This window comes from Schistocerca cancellata, chromosome 4, assembly GCF_023864275.1.
Source record: "Schistocerca cancellata isolate TAMUIC-IGC-003103 chromosome 4, iqSchCanc2.1, whole genome shotgun sequence".
NCBI classification, from domain to species: domain Eukaryota; kingdom Metazoa; phylum Arthropoda; class Insecta; order Orthoptera; family Acrididae; genus Schistocerca; species Schistocerca cancellata.
In genome coordinates this window covers 405,953,316-405,974,278 of record NC_064629.1, presented here as the reverse complement: position 1 = coordinate 405,974,278, position 20,963 = coordinate 405,953,316, and the positions used below count along the sequence as shown (strand labels likewise).

At 38.8% G+C, this 20,963-nt stretch overlaps 1 protein-coding gene across 1 annotated transcript; it reads left to right on the top strand.

Annotated features, from left to right (window-relative positions):
• Window positions 1-4,154: 4,154 nt before the first annotated feature.
• On the top strand, window positions 4,155-18,741 carry LOC126183620 (uncharacterized). The gene is made up of 3 exons (XM_049925738.1): window positions 4,155-4,418; window positions 8,888-9,071; window positions 17,915-18,741. The coding sequence occupies exons 1-3, from the start codon at window positions 4,270-4,272 to the stop codon at window positions 17,966-17,968; spliced, it is 387 nt and encodes a 128-aa protein (XP_049781695.1). The 5' UTR covers window positions 4,155-4,269; the 3' UTR covers window positions 17,969-18,741.
• Window positions 18,742-20,963: the final 2,222 nt, after the last annotated feature.

Below are 20,963 nucleotides of genomic sequence, written 5' to 3'. Positions count from 1 at the left end.
GACCACAGCACACTGTTCTATCCTCCAAGTGACCCTCTGCTGGTACCAGTCGAGCCATGCATGTTGATGCTGTGGTGTGAATGGAAGATGAGCTAGAGGTATGCTTGCTCACAGTCCCACTGCTAATAACCGGTTCACAACAGTTTGTGTTGACTTGTCTGGGCCCACAAGCCCTCTTATCTGTGATGTGGTAGCAGTACAATCTGACACTGTTGCCCTTACAATATGATAGGCAGGTGTCTGTGCTGTGTGCTGTCCAGTACCTCGTCTTTGGGTAAGAATGTACACATCACCACTGATACCAGCATCCTTGCACAACTGACGCAGTATGCCCAACTTGTGTGGTAATTCTCTGAAATGACCATCACGACACTCAGAGGGCCACAATTTGATCCTTTTTAGATTTGCTCAGTTGGTTAGGAAGCATGAGTGTGCCTATGTGGTATGGTTGCCTTTTTGCTTCAAATGTTTGCACCACACTGAGCCTGTTAGCTATGAGCATTCCCCATAAAAGGGTAGACACAGATGGCGCTCTTGTAGCTATGCCAACACGTTATCTGATGGCAGATGACGTTGAAACCATTATCAGTGCATCTACTATACCCCAAGTGGTATCTACCATCATCAGATCAAGATCGACATTGTCTTTCCAGGTGCACTGATATTCTTTTTCCAGCAGTGTATTTACGTCTCAAACCATTATCACATAAGCGAATTCTCTAAAAGTCTTCATTAGAAGGAATTTCAATTCTAAAACAACATACACTGATGGGAGGAAAAAACAGCAACACCAGGATGGAGTTGTGCAGCATAAATTAAAGTTGATAGATTTCCACATCTGAAGGATGATGTCTATGCAAATTTCACACCAGTCACATAGTAGTGGCGTATGGCGCTAGTAGCGCCGCTATAAGGATTCAAATCAGGTTTGCTTTAAATACACTATGTAATTGTTGTGAGCATTATTTACCTTCCAGATATAATGTGGTGAGTTGATGTTAGTCAAGAATCCCTTTAAGGTGACAAAGATATCATTCCCAACACCTCATTGAGTTTGAATGAGGTTGTGTAATAAGGCTAGAAGAAGCTGGAGGTTCTTTCTGCAATATTGTAGAAAGACTTGGCAGAAATGTGGCCACTATACTTGATTGGTGGCAGCGGTATTTACAAGAATGTACGATCACAAGAAGACCAGGCTCTGGATGGCAACGTGGCACTACTGAGAGGGAAGACCACCATGTTTGGTGTATGGCTCTGGTGCATCAAATTACAGCAGTAATTTTAGCAGCTGTTGGCACCACAGTGACGTAAGGAACTGCTACAGATTGGTTATTTCAAGGACAGTGCCAAGAAAGATGACCTGTAGTGTGCATTCCATTGACCCCAAACAACCGCCATTTGCAGTTTCAATGGTGTCAAGCGAGAGCTCATTGGAGGAGAGGATGGAGGTCTATTGTGTTTTATGATGAAAGCTGGTTCTGCCTCAGTTCGAGTGATGACCATATATTGGTTAGAAGGACGCCAGCTGAGGGTCTGCAACCAGCCTGTCAGCGTACTAGACACACTGGACCTATACCTGGAGTAGTGGTCAGAGGTGTGATTTCATATCCACATTCTCATGGTTATCCCACACACCATAACTGTAGATCCATATGTCAGTCTCATGATTTGATGTGTTGAGCTGCCATTCATGAACAACATTCCAGTGGGTGGTTTCCAACAGGATAACACTCGCTCGTATACTGTTGTTGTACCAGAACATATTGTATAGAGTATTGAATGTTGCCTGACAACTCCAGTGTCATCCATCCCTGTATTGACAGACGAAATGCCTCAGGCAAGGAACTCCGTCCCACAAATTGACATCTGGCACCCGTACAACACAATACATGCACGTCTCCTTGCTTGCATTGAGCAATCTCATGGTTACACTGGTTATTAATGTACCAACATTACACATTTTCAGTGACTTATCTTTTGTTTACATTAACCTGTGATCTTGCACTTTTAACAACATAAGTGTATTACTTAGACAAAAGTCTTCCAGAAATGTCATTATTGCACATTAATTATTTTTTGATATTACGATTTTTTCCGACCAGCGATAGGTGATCAGTAAAGACCCAGTATCAAACAATTTTTCCCAGGTCCTGTAGTAGGTAAGTTCTTTTTGTGTGACGAGGGTCTCCAGAGGGTACACCGTTCGCCTGGGTGCAAGTCTTTCGATTTGACGCCACTTCTGCGACTTGCGCGTCGATGGGGATGAAATGATGATGGTTAGTAAAACACAACACCCAGTCCCTGAGAGGAGAAAATCTCCGCCCCAGTCGGGAATCGAACCCGGGCCCTTAGGATTGACAGTCTGTCGCGCTGACCACTTTTTTTTTTTTCCACGTAGATTGATGTGTAAATGCATTCTTCAGGACCACTCAGCTACCAGGTGCGTACGTTAGTAAGTTACTTAGTTGTACTATGTACCTGTATTGCAGCTGCCAACATCAAACTCGGATTTACTACATACTTTCGTATAATACTTTTGTTCCCTTTTATATTTTGCGCTAAGGCTGAAACATATTTGCTATGTTTTTACACGGTTATTTATTATTAAAAGCAACAGTGAATAATTCTTGCTACTCTTGATGCAAGTCGAAATAGGTCAAAGGAGGGAAATAGACTTTTCGTAGGTAAGTATCACACAAATATAAGTATGGTTATTATACTAATAAGAGGTGCTTTATTTGTCGAAAAAATATTTAAACGCTGTGTAAGAAAGAGTTACTGCTATAGGGCAAATTTATATAACTGCATGGCCATAAACTTATGAGAAAAGGGCTAGAGCCAGTAGTGTGGGGTTGTGCAGCATATCAGTCTGTTGAATGTACACAGATTTCAAGTACTATTCCCAGATAAGATTTATACACACCAATCTGAGTCATTTCCTCCCAGTTATTCACTCTTCCAAACCTTACTGCTTATTTTAAAACCCCTGTTTTCATTAAATTCCAATAACATGCTGAAGATATATGTGCGATTAATTTTCTTTTTCCTAAGGAGGAATGAAGATTTAAAAAATTGTACCAGAAAGTAAAAAGGGAAGACTTTCTTCTCTGTAAGCATTTCAAAGTGTGATAAATTATTAATCTGGTGCGTGTTACAGCTCCAAATTCGAAGTTGTTCAGTATACTTTCATTTTGTCACAAGCAAAACAAAAAAGTGCACTGAATACACTACAGGTCGCTCTCCTTTTCTGTTTCTTTAAAAAAAAAAAAAAACAGTGAAAGCTGAGCTAATGACACCTGCTGCAACAAGCAAAATGCTTTGCATTCTCTGTACAAAGCTTTGAGTTAAGATCATTGCAGGTATAGAACGCAAGTTGTTAACATGTTCATACATGGCTTGTACAAAATTTATGGTGTTATTGAACGGGAACTGCCTGTACTAGCGATGTAACACATGTAAAAACTGCAGGGAACCTACTGACAAAACTTACGACGAAATATATGGTTCAAATGGCTCTGAGCACTATGGGACTCAACATCTTAGGTTAAAATCCCCTAGAACTTAGAACTACTTAAACCTAACTAACCTAAGGACATCACACACACCCATGCCCGAGGCAGGATTCGAACCTGCGACCGTAGCAGTCCCGCGGCTCCGGACTGCAGCGCCAGAACCGCTAGACCACCGCGGCCGGCGACGAAATATAGTCACTTGACTTGGAGGCAGTGCATCTTGGCTACAAAAATTCTGATCTGCACATATAAGTGCCCATTCCATAAACATTCCAATCGGGCATCACTCGCTGTTTGTGCGTTTGTTTATATTAGGGTCTAATTTACGACGAAATATGTATTTCGTGGTCACCTGTGTCAATTTGCGGAGATAGTTCCAATTTTTTCGTACAGAATCGTGATATAGTTAGAAATATTTAATAAATTTATGAGGTAAATTTAGCGCTTCATGGCTTCATTGCTGCTTATATGATTGAGAATGAAGGCGGGTTGCCACTTGCAGGTAATGTGACGCCACTTGGCAGTTACTCCGAGTGGCATCACCGAAGAAGTGTATAGAAACAACCAATCCAGGTGGCGTCACTCGATGTTTACAAGATTTCGGATCTTTGTTGCATCTTCGTTTTTCATCTTTGGCGTCAGCTGATTCATTGTAATGTAAACATTTCCATGCGTGTTGAGTGATATGTTTATTTTTTCAGTTTCTTTCACAGAAATTAACATATGTATAAAACACAGATAACTTGAACTGAGTGCAATGGATCAGATTCATTATTTGCGTTTGGGACTGTGGAACGTTGCAGAGGGACTGTACAAGTACTTCATCGAAAATGACAGCTCTCAAGACGCAAAGTCTCAAAGTCGTTCTTACCATTGGAATGTTGCAGTGGATCCAGAAAGCAACTGGTATTATTTTACTGTCGTTATTTTGCTAAAATAAATAGATAGATTGATTATTATGTATTACCATTTTATTGCAGTCTGTGCAGTGCTACTTGTGATATAGGACAAGTCAGCATAATCCAGACGGTTTGGCCTACGTTTTACGATATAAAACGTCAAATTATCAGATTTGGTAGTAATGTTGCTTACAATTTTCTGCCAGTTTATACTTAGGTCTCGAAGTTTATGCACTCTTAACCCATTTTACTACAGAACAGAGCTACAGAAAACGTATAGAGTGCATTCAGCTAATTCAGTAAATACATACATGGTCATCGATTAATGAAATTGTTATTGTGTATTTTTACATGGTTGGAAATTTCAATACTTTTACATTATGGAAATTTATTTAGCATATGTCTGTCTGTTTATTCAGGCTGGTCCTAACAGCCTGTATTTACAATATAAAATTTATTTTTGGATTACTGTTGATAGAGTTTTCTCAAACAGTGATTCCATACCATGACATGAAACATGTCAATTAAAAAAAAGTTATGAGACTTGTGGCTGCTATTCAATTTTAATTCTAACAGTCGCTGATCCCCTGCAGATGATGTGTACTCTCTCAACATTTATTATCATCTGCATATTAAATTTTAGTAATGTTTCTTTTAATTTGTGTTTCAGTTTGGATTCTTTACCTGTCTATGTTGTGTTCTCCACATATAATGTCTTGGTTTCAAACTTCAGTAAACAGTTTTGTCAAGTTTTTCCCCCCAGAATTATTGAAATATTGCCTCTAGGAAACCTCTATACACAAGAAAATTCTTGGCTCTTCATTTTTATGCCAGTAATTCCAAAGTCATTTTCTATGCTGTCAACAAATCTATACATTTACACTGTTTAGTATATTGTGGCTTATCAATTCTCTTCTTGTGCATAGCAACACCTTCATCATTATGAGTCAACACAATGCAGTATTTCAAAAATTCACTTTATCGTACATACAAAAATGCTTATGGAAGTGTGAGGCTTCAGTTGCTTGAACATTGTAAATTATTCCTTGCTGACTACCCTTATTTCACTCTACCTTTGAACTTTTGTGTTCTTAGAAGCCATTAGGAAGTGTGTACTAATTCTGGCCAATATATTGTGACAATCATCTCTTGTGATGAGATGCATTTCTGGGAAATATGGAAGCGTCCGATCCCGCCCGTCTGCTTTGGCCCATGACGGCACATATAGGGCGGAAACTACCATAAACCACGATTCCAATATGGCGCATATAAAGTCGGTACGTACACATTATGAGAACGAAAATACACCGAAAAACAATCTCACACACACACACACACACACACACACACACACACACACACACTCTCTCTCTCTCTCTCTCTCTCTCTCTCTCTCTCTCTCTCTCTCTCTGTCTCTCTCTGTCTCTCTCCACAAAAACCCTAATGACACTAATGGGACAAGTGCAGGAAATGGGGTGTTTTTGGGTGGGGGAAACTAAATATAAACAAATTTATACACCCACCCCCATACAAACCACACAAAACGACGAAAAAAACCGTCATCACAAAACTCCACAAATACCACTAAACACAATATCATCTGGAACAAAACGACGAAAAAAACCAGCATCACAAAACTCCACGAATACCACTAAACACAATATCATCTGGAATCGGACACTTCCCTTGACCTATATAGCTCAACAGCAGCTCCCGGTCCCATAAGTTAGGATCAAACACTTCCCTTGGCCTATATAGCTCAAAAACATCTCTCAATACCAATATCAACATACACAGCCACACATTGGGATCTAACACTTCCCTTGCCTTCGCACTGTTAATTTTATACGTCATATCCATTCGTGAACATAAACAACAAAACATTAATTTTACTAAAATTACCACACGATGTACGGCGAACAACACTAAATTAACCTTCACACAAAATCGTTAACTCACTGAAATGAATTACACTACAAACACAGCCGACACTCTAACAATTCTGGATAATGAGCAAAAGCAAACTGAGCCCATTACACCACACAAACGAAAACCCTGAACATACCACCAGAGAGCACAACACGACGACATCTACAAACACGCCACACTCACAAACCTAACTCCGCACCGTCATGACGTCACACACGACAACACCCTTGCGTCACAGGTCAAAGCAGACGCGTGGGATTGGACGCTTCTGTCGATCCCATTTTTGCAAGTTGTGAGGAATGCATTACAATCAGCCATGATACTTATCACATTCTGAATATTTTATTGCCACCACCATTCATTTTGAAGGTACTTCAGTGCAACTAATGCATCTTTTTATATAAATTTTTTGTCTCTTATGTAAGTAAATCATGATACATTTTCCCCAACATAAATCTGTATAATAATGACCTTTTTTATCCATAGTGCCCCAGTTTTGGTTGTTCTGTGTATTGAAAAGCATTGCAGTAGCTCAACAACCATCAGTCAGCCTCCATAATTTGCAGATGTAAAAGAATTTTGGGGTGCCTGGTGTTGCAACGGCCATTCTATCAGGTTGTGTGTTATAGTAAACAGCACATACCCTTGTGAGGGCAATTCTGCGTCTCCACACGTACAAGAATGTGGAATAGCAACTTACTTTGTCGGTGATCATTTCACCATCGATGCAAAATATCATTGGGCTTGATGTGTCTTCTGTTTTCAGTTTTCAGGTTGTGGACAAAGTACATTTAGTGTCTCAATGCTTTTCTTTTCATAGTTTAGATACCTAACTGATGTCCTGTAGCCCGCTCTTTGAGAATACCTAGGGATGGGCAGAAAATTTTGAGTCACATTTATCTCTTAAGCTGTCAGCAATCCCGAAACTTTGTTGCCCCAGCCCTATTCCCTCCACCATGTGCAGAAAGATAAAGGCTGTGTTACAACATTGGCAGCGTCAGCTTGTCATTTATCCTATTTCATCAGTTCAGTGCGACACATCTTTTGTGATAGTTCAGAAGCCCGATGGCACTGTGCACCTTTGGGGCAGTTTTAGACAGACAGGTGACGAGCAATGTGTCGCGTATTTGTATCTCACTGTGCGGTAGGCGGCATTGATGGCAAAGTTGTCTGGGGGCCCAGTACTTTTCTCACATTGACTTGCACAATGCTTACCTGCAGTTACCGTTGGGTGCAGGTTCTTGGACTTTCCTGGTCCTCAGCAGCCCCTTTGGGGTTTACCAATTAATCGCTTACCTCTTGGAATCTTGTCTGGACTGGAAATTTGTCAGTGATATTTGGAACAGTTAATTTAGGACATTTCCTGTTGCATCAGTTACCTTGATGACATTTTGGTCACAGGCAGTGCTTGGGGGAGCACTGACGGAACCTTCAGTTGGTTTCCCAATGCCCACTGAAGAATAGTCTTCATTGCAAGCTGGTAAAGTGTTGTTTTTTCTCCCCAAAGGAACATTTTTTGGGTCATGCGCTTAGTAAAGATGGTCTCGTCTCCATGGGTGACTGCATGAAGACCATTGTCAATTTACCAGTGCCCAAAAACCTATAGGTACACCAGTCTTTTCTGGGTAAGATTTCATATTATGCTCAGTTCATTCCCCAGCCTGCACATATCTGCCAGTCTCTTAACTGGCATCACCAGCAGGGTGTTAAGTTTGTCTTGTCTGTGGACTGCTGACAGGCTTTTCAGCCCCTCTAGCAGAATTTGTGATCTGCTCCCTGTCTTGCTTCTTTCACACCAGGCTTTTACACCCTGCCCTGTGAGACATCCTTTTATGGCACTGCTGCCTTCCTGTTGTGCCAGAACTGAGATGTCTTCAAACAACCCTTTACTTACACTTCAAAGATGTATTCCGCTGCACAGTGGGACTACTCACAGGGGCAAAAGGAGGTACTAGCTATTATTTTCAGGGTCAAAAAATTCCGCATCTTACTGTATGGAACAAGGTTCCTCCTCGTAACTAACCACAAACCATTGATTCCCTTATTTGGCCCTTGTTCCAAGCTGCTGGATGGGGCTACCCACCTGCTGCAGTGGTAGTTCCTCTTTCTCAGCAACTAGTCTTATGACTTTTGTTACCACTCCACCACCCAGCATGACAATGTTGATGTACTTTTGCTGCTACTGAATTTTGTTTCAGTCATCTGCCTCCTTTATTTCTCTCATCTATTCTATAGTAATAGAAAAGAAATGTGAGAATCCATTCATCTTTTTGTGAGAATCCATTCATCTTTTTCAGAGTCATTAATGGTACATTCGTATTCTGGACCTGACAACTGTTAATACTGGAGCAGCATTGGAAAGAGAGAGAGAGAGACTGTGTGTGTTTTCCAATTTTGTATGTTGTTTCAGGAGTATTTCAGGCCTGTAAATTCTACCAAGAATAACACATTAATCATGTTTCTGCGTTTTGTAAGTTTGAGTATTGACTTTTATAACAAGCTCTTAACTCGTATTATTAATGTAAAATTAAAATTCTGACATTGCAGCTTTGCATCACCTGTAGTGATGACGCCTTGGCATCAATCATGGGTTTCAACTTGGCTTATCAGTAATGAAACTGGAGCCTGCAGAGAAATGACGAATGCAGTCACTGATGTGCGCAGCCTCAGGAAAGAAACTGAATTCCATTACATTCTGAACATTTTATCACCACCACCAATCATTCTGAAGGTATTTCAGTGCAGTTGATGCTTCTTCTTCTTTTTGTGTGTGTGTGTGTGTGTGTGTGTGTGTGTGTGTGTGTGTGTGTGTGTGTGTCACACAAGACATTTTCCTAACATAAATCTGTGTGTGTGTGTGTGTGTGTGTGTGTGTGTGTGTGTGTGTGTGTGTGTGTGTGTGTGTGTCAAGGCATTTTCCTAACATAAATCTGTAAACAATTTTTAGTATTAGGAGCATATACTGATCAAGGAAGTACAATAAATAAATAAATACCTTTTTGATGTTAAGATTGTGTGTAATGTAGGCTTTTAAATTTGAAGCTTTCACCTTGTCAGCAATCGATCAACAGAGCATTTGAAACTTATTTCCAGTCATCTGCCTTAGTAGACTAGCATGCATTTCAGTTTTTCACAAACAATCTGAAGCTGCCCATTGAATTAAATTATCTGTGCTGTTGCGAATTGATCTGACTGAATTTACAAGAAGTGACAGAAAAAGGAAAGTTAAAGGCTCAATTTCATTTCCTCTTTCATTTCTACCACCAATAAAGACAACACAGCAGTTCTGCGGTTTGGCTGTCACTTGTACCTGAAGATGGAATATGAAAAATAAAGCTTTCTTTGGATTTTGAAAGAAATTAAAATCTTTATTCAAAAATGTGTTCCCAAAGTGCCTTACCTCCCCCCCACCTGCCGCAAAACCTTCACCTCCTTTTCCCTCTACCCCTCACCTCCCTCCTCATCTAATCCTGACCTCCAGCCCACTGCTACCTCACTCCACCACCCTCCCACATGCCTTCCCCTCGCACCACCACCTCTCCAACTTTCTTTCTCCCCTCACACTCACTCACACTTCCCTCCTCATTCTGAAGATGTGACCATGGGACTTCAAGCATCTTCTGTGTATGTTATCAGTGAACTTGTCTAGTGATGTTTATAGGTTTGTAGTTTTTCTTTTGATCCATATGCCCTTTACTTTAACAGTTCCATAAATTTCTCTTGGAATTGTTTGCTCTTCTTTTGCTATTGCATCAATTTTTGAATGGCCTCCTGGAGTTGTAGTTTATGTGGTGATTAGTGCTTCAGACATGACAGCTGTCTTGCAGTGCCGAAGTTTCATTTTACAGGATATCACTTGTTTGTTTTAGTGTTTCCATGTTATTTTGTTTACTTTCTGGAATTATATTTAAAAGAAGAAACATGTGAAATCGTCCCATGTTTTGTTTGTAGTGGGGCTCTTCTGATACTTTTATGCAAATTTTCCAACAAATGGGTCTTCTCGTACGATATCTGAGGGCCTGCTCTTGATGCTACCACATGTAATTTCTCTGTGGCCTACTTGGTTTCTTCACTATTCTTAGGGAAGATAGCTAGATCATCAGCAAAAGTTAGGCACTTCACTTTGATTCTCTGTCCTCAGATGAGATGCCATCTCCTTGTGGAACTCCTGTATGCATTTCAAAGAATCCGGCATTTCACCCAGAAACTTCACTTGAGATGTTGTGTCTGTGAGCGTCTAGCATATTAGTTCTCATGTCTCTGTATCTACCCTGAACTCTTCTAAAGTGTCCAAAATAGTTTGCCTGTCAAAAGATCTTTACACTTTCTTGAAATCCATAAAGGTGACATATGTGTTGGTACGTTGACATATCCTAAATATTGTCTTCAAAAACATACTCTACTCAGCACATGAGCTGCCTTTCCTAAAGCCTGCTTGATATTCACAAATAAAATGATCTGTTTGCTATTCATATATGTTTAAGAGAGCTTTAGATAGGACCTTGTATATAATTGGCAGAAGACAGAGGCCTCTGCAATTTGTCTCCTTTTTTTATGCACTGATGTATTATAGCTTTCGTCCAGTCCTTTGGAATCATTTCAGTTTCCAACATTTCTGCTAAAAGTGCATGAATCCTTCATATTAACTGCTGGTAAACCTTTCAGGATGTGAGGTCGTGGTCCAAGAAACTCTTCTGCTCCTGATGTTTTGTCCAGGACTGCGCTGGACATCCTCAGAGGCACTCCTCTGCTGCGTCTTGCGACTGACCAGTTGGACATCCAAGACCTTTTGACATAGTGTCCTTATTCATTATGATTCGAGCTAACGAAATCCTGATTTTCATAATGGATATTTTTCCAGGAGATTTGACTGCTCTTTTCAGACGTTGCCTTACTCTGAGACAGTTCCAATGAGACGATGAATTTTATGAGCAACTTGACGGCATAGCAATGAGTAACCCATTAGGTCCTGTGATCACTAATTTCTATAGGAGAAATTTGAACAGTTGGCTCTGGACAAAGCAAATAAGAAACCATCTCCCAGGTGTCAGTTTGTAGATGATACATTTGTGGTTTGGTCCCATGGCAGAAAGGCTTTGGATGACTTCTTTGATCATCTAAATAAAATTAATCCAGAAATCCAGTTCACCATGGAAATGGGAAATGATAGAATATCTTTCTTGGATGTTTTAGTTATGAAACGGTTCAATGGAAGTTTGGAAAGTAACACATACTGACAGATATTTGAATAAAAACTCCAATTACCATCCACAGCAAAAGAGAGGTGTCATTAAAAGTATTGTCGATAGAGCCAAACGGATATGCAGATTGGAACACCTGGACACTGAAATAAAACATCTGAAGCAGGCCCTCGAGAATAATGGCTACTCAGGGAAAGAGGTAAAGAGAATTTTGCGATCAAGGAACAGAAGACTGAAGGACAGGGATAAACCACAACAATGGAAAAATACATTTTCTCTCCCTTTTATTAAAAAAGTCATGGATCAGATACGTAAGATTTCACAGTAACATGAGATCAGACTGGTCTTTAGACCAACAAAGAAAGTAAGTCAAGTACTCCAATCTGTGAAGGATAAACATTGTCCTCTGTTGGTATGTGGTGTATACAAAATTCCGTGTATGTATGGTAAAGTTTATATTGGAACTACCAAGAGGAGTGTAAATACATGGCTAAAAGAGCCCAAAAGTCTTTGCCAACTAGGAAAAATAGAGAAATCAGCTGTAGCAGTCAGGAAACCACGAAGTGAAGTTTTCTGAAACAGCAATTTTATCTGGAACATCAAATTATCATCCACGACTATGTAGAGAAGCCATTGAAATTTATAAGCATCAGGATAATTTTAATATGAAAGAGGAGACAATGAAACTTAGCGACATATGGGCAGTACCTCTACAGAATCGCTAGACAATTTTATCTTTGACAAGACAACAATTGATAGTTAAGTTTTATCTTTGACAAGGATTCTCTCTGCTCATCCCGTGTTACTTTGACCACATCCCCCTTTCCTACAGTATATATGTCGTTCTTGGACATCCCATTGGTCATGAGGCAAGACTCAGCAGAGGAGCGCCTCTGAGGATGTCCAGCGTAGTCCTGGATGAAACATCAGGAACAGAAGAGTTTCTTGGACTACGACCTCACATCCCGAAAAGTTTACCAGCAGCTATGTCATCTGGTTGTGAAAGCCTTCATCCTTCATATTAGGTCGTATCCTACTACTATTTTTAATATTTCTTCAGTTATGCCATCCCCTCCTGTCACTTTGTTACTTTTTAGTATTGAATTCTCTCTCTTGTTTCTTGATTTGTTGGGGAATGAGAATCTGGATTTGGTGCAGATTTTTCAAAATGCAGTCTTTCTACTGGAGGCTCACAGTTGTTAATTTTGAAAGTAATCAGAAAGTATCATGCAATTTTCTTTATTTTTTGTTTCAAGTTTTCCATAAATTTGACAGAACACAATTTTGGTAGTTTGTACCCAGATAAATTCTCACAGAATGTCTTCTAAAAATTTCATGTGTTGTTTTACTGGAAACCTGGCCCAAGTTTTCTTTAATCATAGTCATGTGTTTCCAGGCAAATTGTTTTTTGAGGTTGATTTTAGTATCTTCAGGAAGGGCTCCCATTTTTCAAGTTCTGTTGATATCTATTCCAGTGCTTCTGTGGTTTGATTCACTCATCAGTGGCTTCATCGAAGGTCATGTTCCACCACCTGTGTTTACGTTTCCTGGTGGCTGTCCTAATTTTGTGGCTGATGTCTGTAATGTGTTGTGGAAGTCTGGCCACTCCTTGGGATCTTGTTCTTGTACGTCACAAGCAAAAGCCTCAGAGTTTTTCTTCAGGCAGTCCATATCAGTTTCTGGAAATCAGTTGCCATTAAGTATGGATCTGTTTGGTTGGAACTGAATATTGTTTTGTGGTAAGTAGTGATCTGAGTCAAAAACTCCATTCCATACTCAGGTATTTTGAATCTCATTCAGATTCTTTGTAGAAACTGCCACATGATCAACTTGGAATTCTCCTAATAATGGGTTAGATAACATCCAGGTTTTCTTTTTATGTAAAGATCGTGTAATCTTTGTAGACATGAGACTCAGCGCAAATGATGTACAGAAGCTTGTTAAACATTCTCCTTTCTTATTCACCTGCCAATGCACTGGATGAAGTCCTAGTATTGACCTGTCTTTCTTCTCCATTCTAACTAGTGTAATAAAATCACCTAATAATATTTTGACACAGTGTTTGGGGCTCTTGCTTGTAGTTTCCTCTAGTGTTTTTCCGAAAGTCTACTCCTTTCTGTGAGTCTTGTCTTGTTATTGTTGTTACTAGGAGTATGAGAATTCATGGAGGCATATGTTTTGTTGCTAGATTTCACCGTAAGAACTTAAGATTCTTTCACTTAAGGATGTAAAGTTGATAACTGAATCTAAAATAATATTCCTTGTTGCAGGGGAAGTCCTAAGTATTGATAACTTGCCTTTGATTTTTATGGCTGGTTTACCTTTAAATATCCTGAAGTTTCAGGAGTCGAAATAATTTTCATCTTGAGAACGTGTTTGCTGGATTGCTAGGATTTGAATGGTGAATTTGTGTAGAGTGTCACTCAGCTGTTTAAGTTCACCAGGTTTTTGCAGGTGTTGATATCAGTAGTGCCTAAAGCTCTCTCTTTTTTTTTTGAGTGAAGAGATTTTGAAAAGCTCTGACAATATCATTGATATTTAATGTTTTTGTAGGTAGTAAGAAATATACATTCTATTTGTTGGCTGAAAAATTCTGATTTAGCTTTGTTCCATATACTGGGATGAATTTAATAAGTCCTCTGACTTGTATGAAAGATTTTCCTTCATGTATGCTATGTATTATTTCTGTTTTTCCTAATTTACTGCATGCTAAAAGTTGATAAACTAAATATCGGTCTACTTTCATCAAATTCCCCTTTCTTAACCAATAACTTGCAGGTTGTTATTGGATGAATACATCTGGTGTATATAGTCTCAGTTCTACTTACAATGCTTCACTTAAAATCGTTCCTAGTGCTCAAAAATTCTGAGACTAATATTTATTTGAATTTCAGCAATGGCAGTTTTGATAAGGTTAAATCTTTGGCTGCGCATGCATGAGTCATAACATATTACTGAAACAGAAAACTGTTACAGTAAAGCTGTGTTACAATAAGTGAAATATTGAAAACAGTTTTGTCCAAAGCAAATTAAACATCAGCATAGCTCTCTTGTTTACTTGCTCAATACTGCGGAAAACTCTCTTTTAATTACGAGGGTCTTTTTTTTTTAAACCTTTGATCGCTCAGTATAGAAGCTATGTGGGTGGCAGAAAGTGGACATGCACTGTAGGCTACTTTGCAATTCTCGCACTACACACTCCGCCATTGTCAATCTCAAGGCATCAGTCTGTGTGGCACTATATAATAATGGCGGGTGACGAGGGCCTCCCGTCGGGCAGACAGCTCGCCTGGTGCAAGTCTTTCGATTTGACACCACTTTGGCGACTTGCGCGTTGATGGGGATGAAATGATGATGATTAGGACAACACGACACCCAGTCGCTGAGCGGAGAAAATCTCCGACCCAGCCGGGAATCGAACCCGGGCCCTTAGGATTGACAGTCCATCGCGCTGACCACTCAGTTACCAGGGGTGGACGGTGTGGCGCTACAGCCATATAAACATGGCTGCCATCATTGTTGCTCCCACCAAGTGTGAATTACAAAGTGTAATTCTGTTTCTTCAAGCAGAAGGGAATAGTGCAGTAGAAATTCATTGGAGAATGAGCCAAGTGTACGGTGACAACTTCATGACTGATGGTGTTGTGTGTAAATGGTGCCAAAAGTTTAAAGATGGCCAAAGTGACATGCATGATGAACGGGCCCAAGGATTCAAGTATGTCGTTACAGCCGATCTTGTTGAACAAGTTGATGGAATGGTTAGAGAAAATCGTAGGTTCAACATAACTGATTTGTCTATGGAAATTCTGGAAGTTTCAAGATATGTCGTACACTCTGTTGTTAGTGCACACTTAGGCTACAAAAAGCTTTGTGGTTGTCGGGTTCCAAAAATATTGACGGACACCCACAAAAGTCACCGAATGGTGTCAGCTTTGAATTTCCTTGACCGTTATCATGATGAAGGAGAGAACTTTTTGAAATCAATTGTTACTGGGGATGAAACTTGGATTCAGTATAACACACCAGAAACAAAACAAAAGTCACAACAATGACTGCATTGAAATTCATCAAACAACCCAAAAAAATTCAAACATTCAAAAACAGAAAGGTTATGTCTACCGTGTTTTGGGACCAAAAGGTGTGTTGCTTGACGAGTTAATGCAGCCCGGAACCACTACCAATGCAGCTGCTTATTGTGAAACTTTATGACATTTGCGGAGAGCCATTCAAAACAAACAAAGAGGAATGCTGACCTCAGGAATTGTGTTGATCCATGACAACACTCGTCCACACACTGCTGGCACAACCCAACAGCTCCTTGAACAGTTTCAGTGGGACATTTTCGATCATCCACTGTTCAGTCCTGACCTGGCGCCCAGTCCTGAACTGAAGATGTGGCTGGGAGGACAGCACTTTCAAACCAACATAGATCTTCAAAACTACGTCAGTGCTCTTTTGAAATTGTTGGTGGCAACATTTCTTGAAGAAGGTATTGCAAAGCTTGTCCACAGGTACGATAAATGTCTCAATCTTCTCGGTGATTATGTTGAAAAATAACCATAAGTGTACAAAACATTTGGTAATAAAATAATTGTTTTCTATGAACGTGTCTTACTTATAGCCTATCGGAGGTTTAAAAAAAAAAAAAAAAAAAAGGCTCTTGTAAGATATCAGGCCTCATTTTATCTGTACATTAGAGAGACTCATTTGTTCACATATGTATTAATCTATAAATGTATTTTTAATTTCAAATAATGTTAGTTTTGTTGACCACTCGAACAATTAGGGCTTTCAAATCACTGTGACAGTTTTCCAAAAACTAATGAACTTCTTTGTCTGAACTCTGTTTAGCTGTTGCTCCCAACCAACAAGATTAGCTCATCAGCTTAAGCTGTTGTCCCTAGAGAAATATTCTTGCTTTGTAGGGTCTCCAACAGATGTTCCACATCAATTTTCCAAAATATGGACCCAATCCTGGATCTGCATGAACAGGCATTTCTTATTGCCTTTCTCATAGGAGTTTCCAGAGACAACAGACTCACCATGTAACTTCTTTGCTAATCTTCCAAATAATTAGTGTGTCCTTGAGCCATCTCCTGTAAATGAGAGAACAAGAAGGCCACAACATATTGTCAAAAGAACCACTATTGACCAACTTTTGCAAAATCTGAACTGCAACTTGCTCATTCAATGTCAATTAAAAGTATATTGCTATGTGATGAAAGCACAGTTAACACAGAGACACTGTTTTTTGAAACTAGTTTCATAACACCAGCACTGCAAACACTGCAAAAAAAGTTTTGTAGATTCCTGTCTACATGAGAAAATCAGTATATACTACAATTTTGGCATGTTTAGAGTGCCATAGCACCACTGTTGTCTTTGTAATGAAAGTTTTGGTGACTAAATTAGTAGGAATGGAGATAATGCTTATCTGCTTGAGATCAGCACAAAAGAAAAAGAAGAAACCTGTTTAGATTTGTGACTAGATAATGAAGTGATGTCACCTTGACTAGTCAGCATCTTGATGAAATAAATTGTTGTGGAAGACTGAAGAAACTATTTCAACTATCTAAGAACGATGTCAGAACAATCCATATATCTTACTAACAGAATTCAAAATACAGTATAGGACGGAGATACTATAATGCACAAAGCATTACTGCCAGAAATGAAGCTAAAAATCACATTATGTTTTTTTGGCACATGGAGAGTCTCATTTACTTTAATACAATACAGAAACTGAAATAGTTATCAGATGTAACATGAAAAGCTTACACTTCTTACAGTCCGCATTGCAGTATGCCAGCATAATTGGGACTGAATCCCATCTACATTGTCTCCAGTGTGAAAGTGTTCAGAGCTGGAACTCTTTCAGAAATGAAAGCTTTCCACTTCAAAGATATTAAATATTGTATTTCTGCTAGTAGGTCCACATTTTACTCTTTGGATAGATTCCAAGTTTTGTCAGTTACATTGTAAGTGATGCTTGCGTTTTGTTACGGTCTCTAGAGTAGCTTGATATTGCGGTAAGTGCATATACTACATTTTTGAAATAATAAAGGGAACATTATTCATGTTTTTTTTTCACTCACCTTTGGTCTTTGAGGTATTGAAGTTGTGAACTGCTGCTGGACTGAGCGTGTTCATCTTCAATGCTTTCCCATGCTATCCTTTTTTTTGTGTGATGTAGGTAAAAACACTGTATGCTCCATACTTTTCAAGTTTGTTTCTTGAGAAGTATGGTTCTCTTTGTCTCCTGAAAGGGAGAAAATTTGATTGCTCCAAATTAAACCAAACCATAGATGATGAGTGTTCAGTACCATTATTGTAAACCGAAGTGCTTGGATATGTAATCCACTTTTCATTACAGATACTTCAGATTGGAAAGGAATGGAAGAGTATAATGAAGAACTTAGAGATGTGATGTATATCCATGCTTCTGTGCAGTTGAAGGAAAACATGAAAAAATGCCCAACAAGAAGTGTTTCAGAATCCCACAACTCCAAGTGCACATTTACTACTATTCTCTTCGCTGTGTTGGACAGTAATTACTGTTTCACATATACATTGTTTTAGGTGAAGCTGGAAGGATTGCTAGTGGTGGCATTTTTTGCAAGTAGATTGCAAAAGTTGCTCTAGAGTCCAAACATCTTTACCTGCCAGAAGACACAGTTCCACTTAAGATTCTTAATTGATGAAGTTTGTCTGAGAGCATGGTTCACTGACTTACAGAGAAAGAGCATTTGACAGTCAAGAGCAAATTGTGTTATGGGAAAGGCAAGGAGAATCTGGTTTCTAAATTTCACTGCTATTAGAAACCAGTACCACTTCACCCACAGATAGGTGACAAAATAGTTAGTGCTGCATCTGTTATTCATATCTGTCAGAGGAAAAGGCCTCGTCAGCATTATGTACAGCCACAATTAATAGATCAGGAAAATCTTAACAATAGAGATTACCAACCAGAAATATAGGAAAGAATAAATCTGCAGGGACCTATTGATGCAAAGCTTCAATCCGGCAACAGGAATGGTCTCAAACAGACTGTGTTAAGAAGAGAATGTGTTGCAAATTATTTTCTTAAAGATGAATCTGTACTATGGTAGCATTTCAAAGTTTGTAAGAGTATTGACTATAATTTTTTAATGTATAGCTTTGACACATTGTGGAATAAAGTGATACTAAATACACAGTTAAGTATGCAATTTTGTGCAACTTTTTCTTTCTGCACACAATATTCCTCAGAAATTACTCTCCAGAAGCTAACCATGTAATTTTTAGCTTTTACATGTAATCAGTTCTCCAGTCAACCTTTTTTCTTGCCTGCATTTTTCATAGTTCATTCATGTGTGTATTTCTTATCAAATGTATTTTGATCAGTAACTCTGACCTCTTCAATCCTTTGATGTTTGTATCACAAAAAACTGCCTCAAGTCTGGCACTCCCACAAGTATTTACGCATAGCATAACTGTCCAAATCAAACCATTTACCCAGTTCCCCACGTCCTGTAGCAATTATTGAAACAGTGCCTAACCTGAAAATTCATAAAACTGATAGATTCATGTCACCAAAGTTGGAATGTGCCAAAATGGAATAGTTTAGTCAATGACTTTTCACAGTGTGTGCCTTGCATGTGTAATGGCTGGCAGTGCATTTTGGAAACTTAGCTTCACAATAAAGTGTCACTGTGTAAACTAGATCTTATAGCATGAGGGCACGTGGAAAAGTAATCTCTCTGAATTGTTCACGTGAAAACTATAAAAACTTTTTAAATAAAAAAGTTATTAACATTCTACATCTTTATTCTTTATGTCTACATATTTTCAGCCCCCTGCCACTAGAGGACTCTAAATTGTAGCATGTAACATGGCATTGTGTAACGTAACTATGTTGGTGCATGAGAAACAGCATGCTGTAATTGAGTTTTGAATTTGAAGCGGTTGTCCCTACATGGAGCTCCCTCTCCTCCAGCATGACAATGCCAGACCACACACGAGTGCTGCAACATCTGCAACAATCTGACACCATTACTGTCATTGATCATATTCCATACAGTCCCAACTTTGCCCCATCTGATTTTTATCTGTTTCCAAAACTTAAAGAGCACCTTCGAGGACTTCACTTTGATTGTGATGAAGCAGTGCAAGTGAGGTTGTGACTCCTTCAGCAGAGTCAAACATCCTACAGTGATGGTATCAACAAACTGGTCTCTTGTTGGGGGAAATGGGTTCATCACCAGAGTGAGTATTTTGACAAACAAATGTGTAGACTTGAAGAATAAACATGTAGAATGTTAGTAAAGTTTGTTTTATTTAAAGAGCCTTGAGAGTTTTCACATGAAAGATTCAGGGGCATTACTTAATAACATGCCCTTGTTCATTATATTTTCTAACACATGCAGAGCAAGATATAAGGCCCTGACTGATAACATTTTTGCAGACAATGTTCAGGCTCAAACAGTTAATGTGTACCGAATCATTAATGTACTATTAAATCATGATGCACAATTAATAGAAGTAAACAAAATAGCACCTCACAGCTATGAGGCATGTTCATACTAAGCAGTAAGACATATTAGTGACACCAGGATACAATGTTGTAGAATAAATTAAAAGAGGTTGTATGGGTGAGGTATGTATGGGTAGACATGCTAATTTGAAACTCCTTATGTTCCATAGTAAATTTGTGTCGATATTTGAAAGTAGCCTTCCTAAAAAGGTATCCAGAAAAATCCATTGGAAAGAAAGCTCTGGATAACTAAATGGATTAAAAATCATGTTACAGGAAAAGAGAACTTTAACTTTATATGAAGGCCAGAACAAGTCATATGCTGATGTTACATTCTACAAAAATAGTGTATTACTTTGCAGAAAATCGTTAGAATGACCAGAAATATGCATGTCATGACAGAAATTAATAATGCAAGTAGTAAGATTGAAAATAAATGAGATATTGTGAAATGGGAGACAGGACAACCAGTCAGCCCACAAGATACTACAACAATTAAGCTGAATGAAAATAAAACAGGAATGCCTATGGTGTTGAGGGAATTTAAAACGGAATTCTGGAGAATTTTTTTCTTTTAATAAGCCATGTCCTCAGTGATATTTATAATAGATCACTGGCACAGGGAATTTTTCCAGGCAGTTTAAAATATGCCATTGTTAAACCTCTTTATTAGAAAGGTGATAAGAAAGACTTAAATAATAATCATCCAATTTCCTTACTTATGTCACTTCCCAAAATATTTTAGAAAGTAGTGTATTCAAGTAATATCACAGTTAAGTAGAAATAATTTATTTTGCACATCACAGATTGGATTCCAGAAGGGTTGCTTGACTAAGAGTGCTATTTATACTTTCACTCACCAGTTACTGCAAGCATTAAATAATAAAATATCTTTTTTTTGTGTTCTTTC

Bases quoted from the DNA above. Each gene is read 5' to 3' on its own strand.
- LOC126183620 (XM_049925738.1), top strand. From the start codon at position 4,270: ATGGATCAGATTCATTATTTGCGTTTGGGACTGTGGAACGTTGCAGAG. The intron at 4,419-8,887 runs GTATTATTTTAC...CTGACATTGCAG, and splicing joins GTGGATCCAGAAAGCAACTG to CTTTGCATCACCTGTAGTGA. The intron at 9,072-17,914 runs GTATTTCAGTGC...TTTTCATTACAG, and splicing joins CACCACCAATCATTCTGAAG to ATACTTCAGATTGGAAAGGA.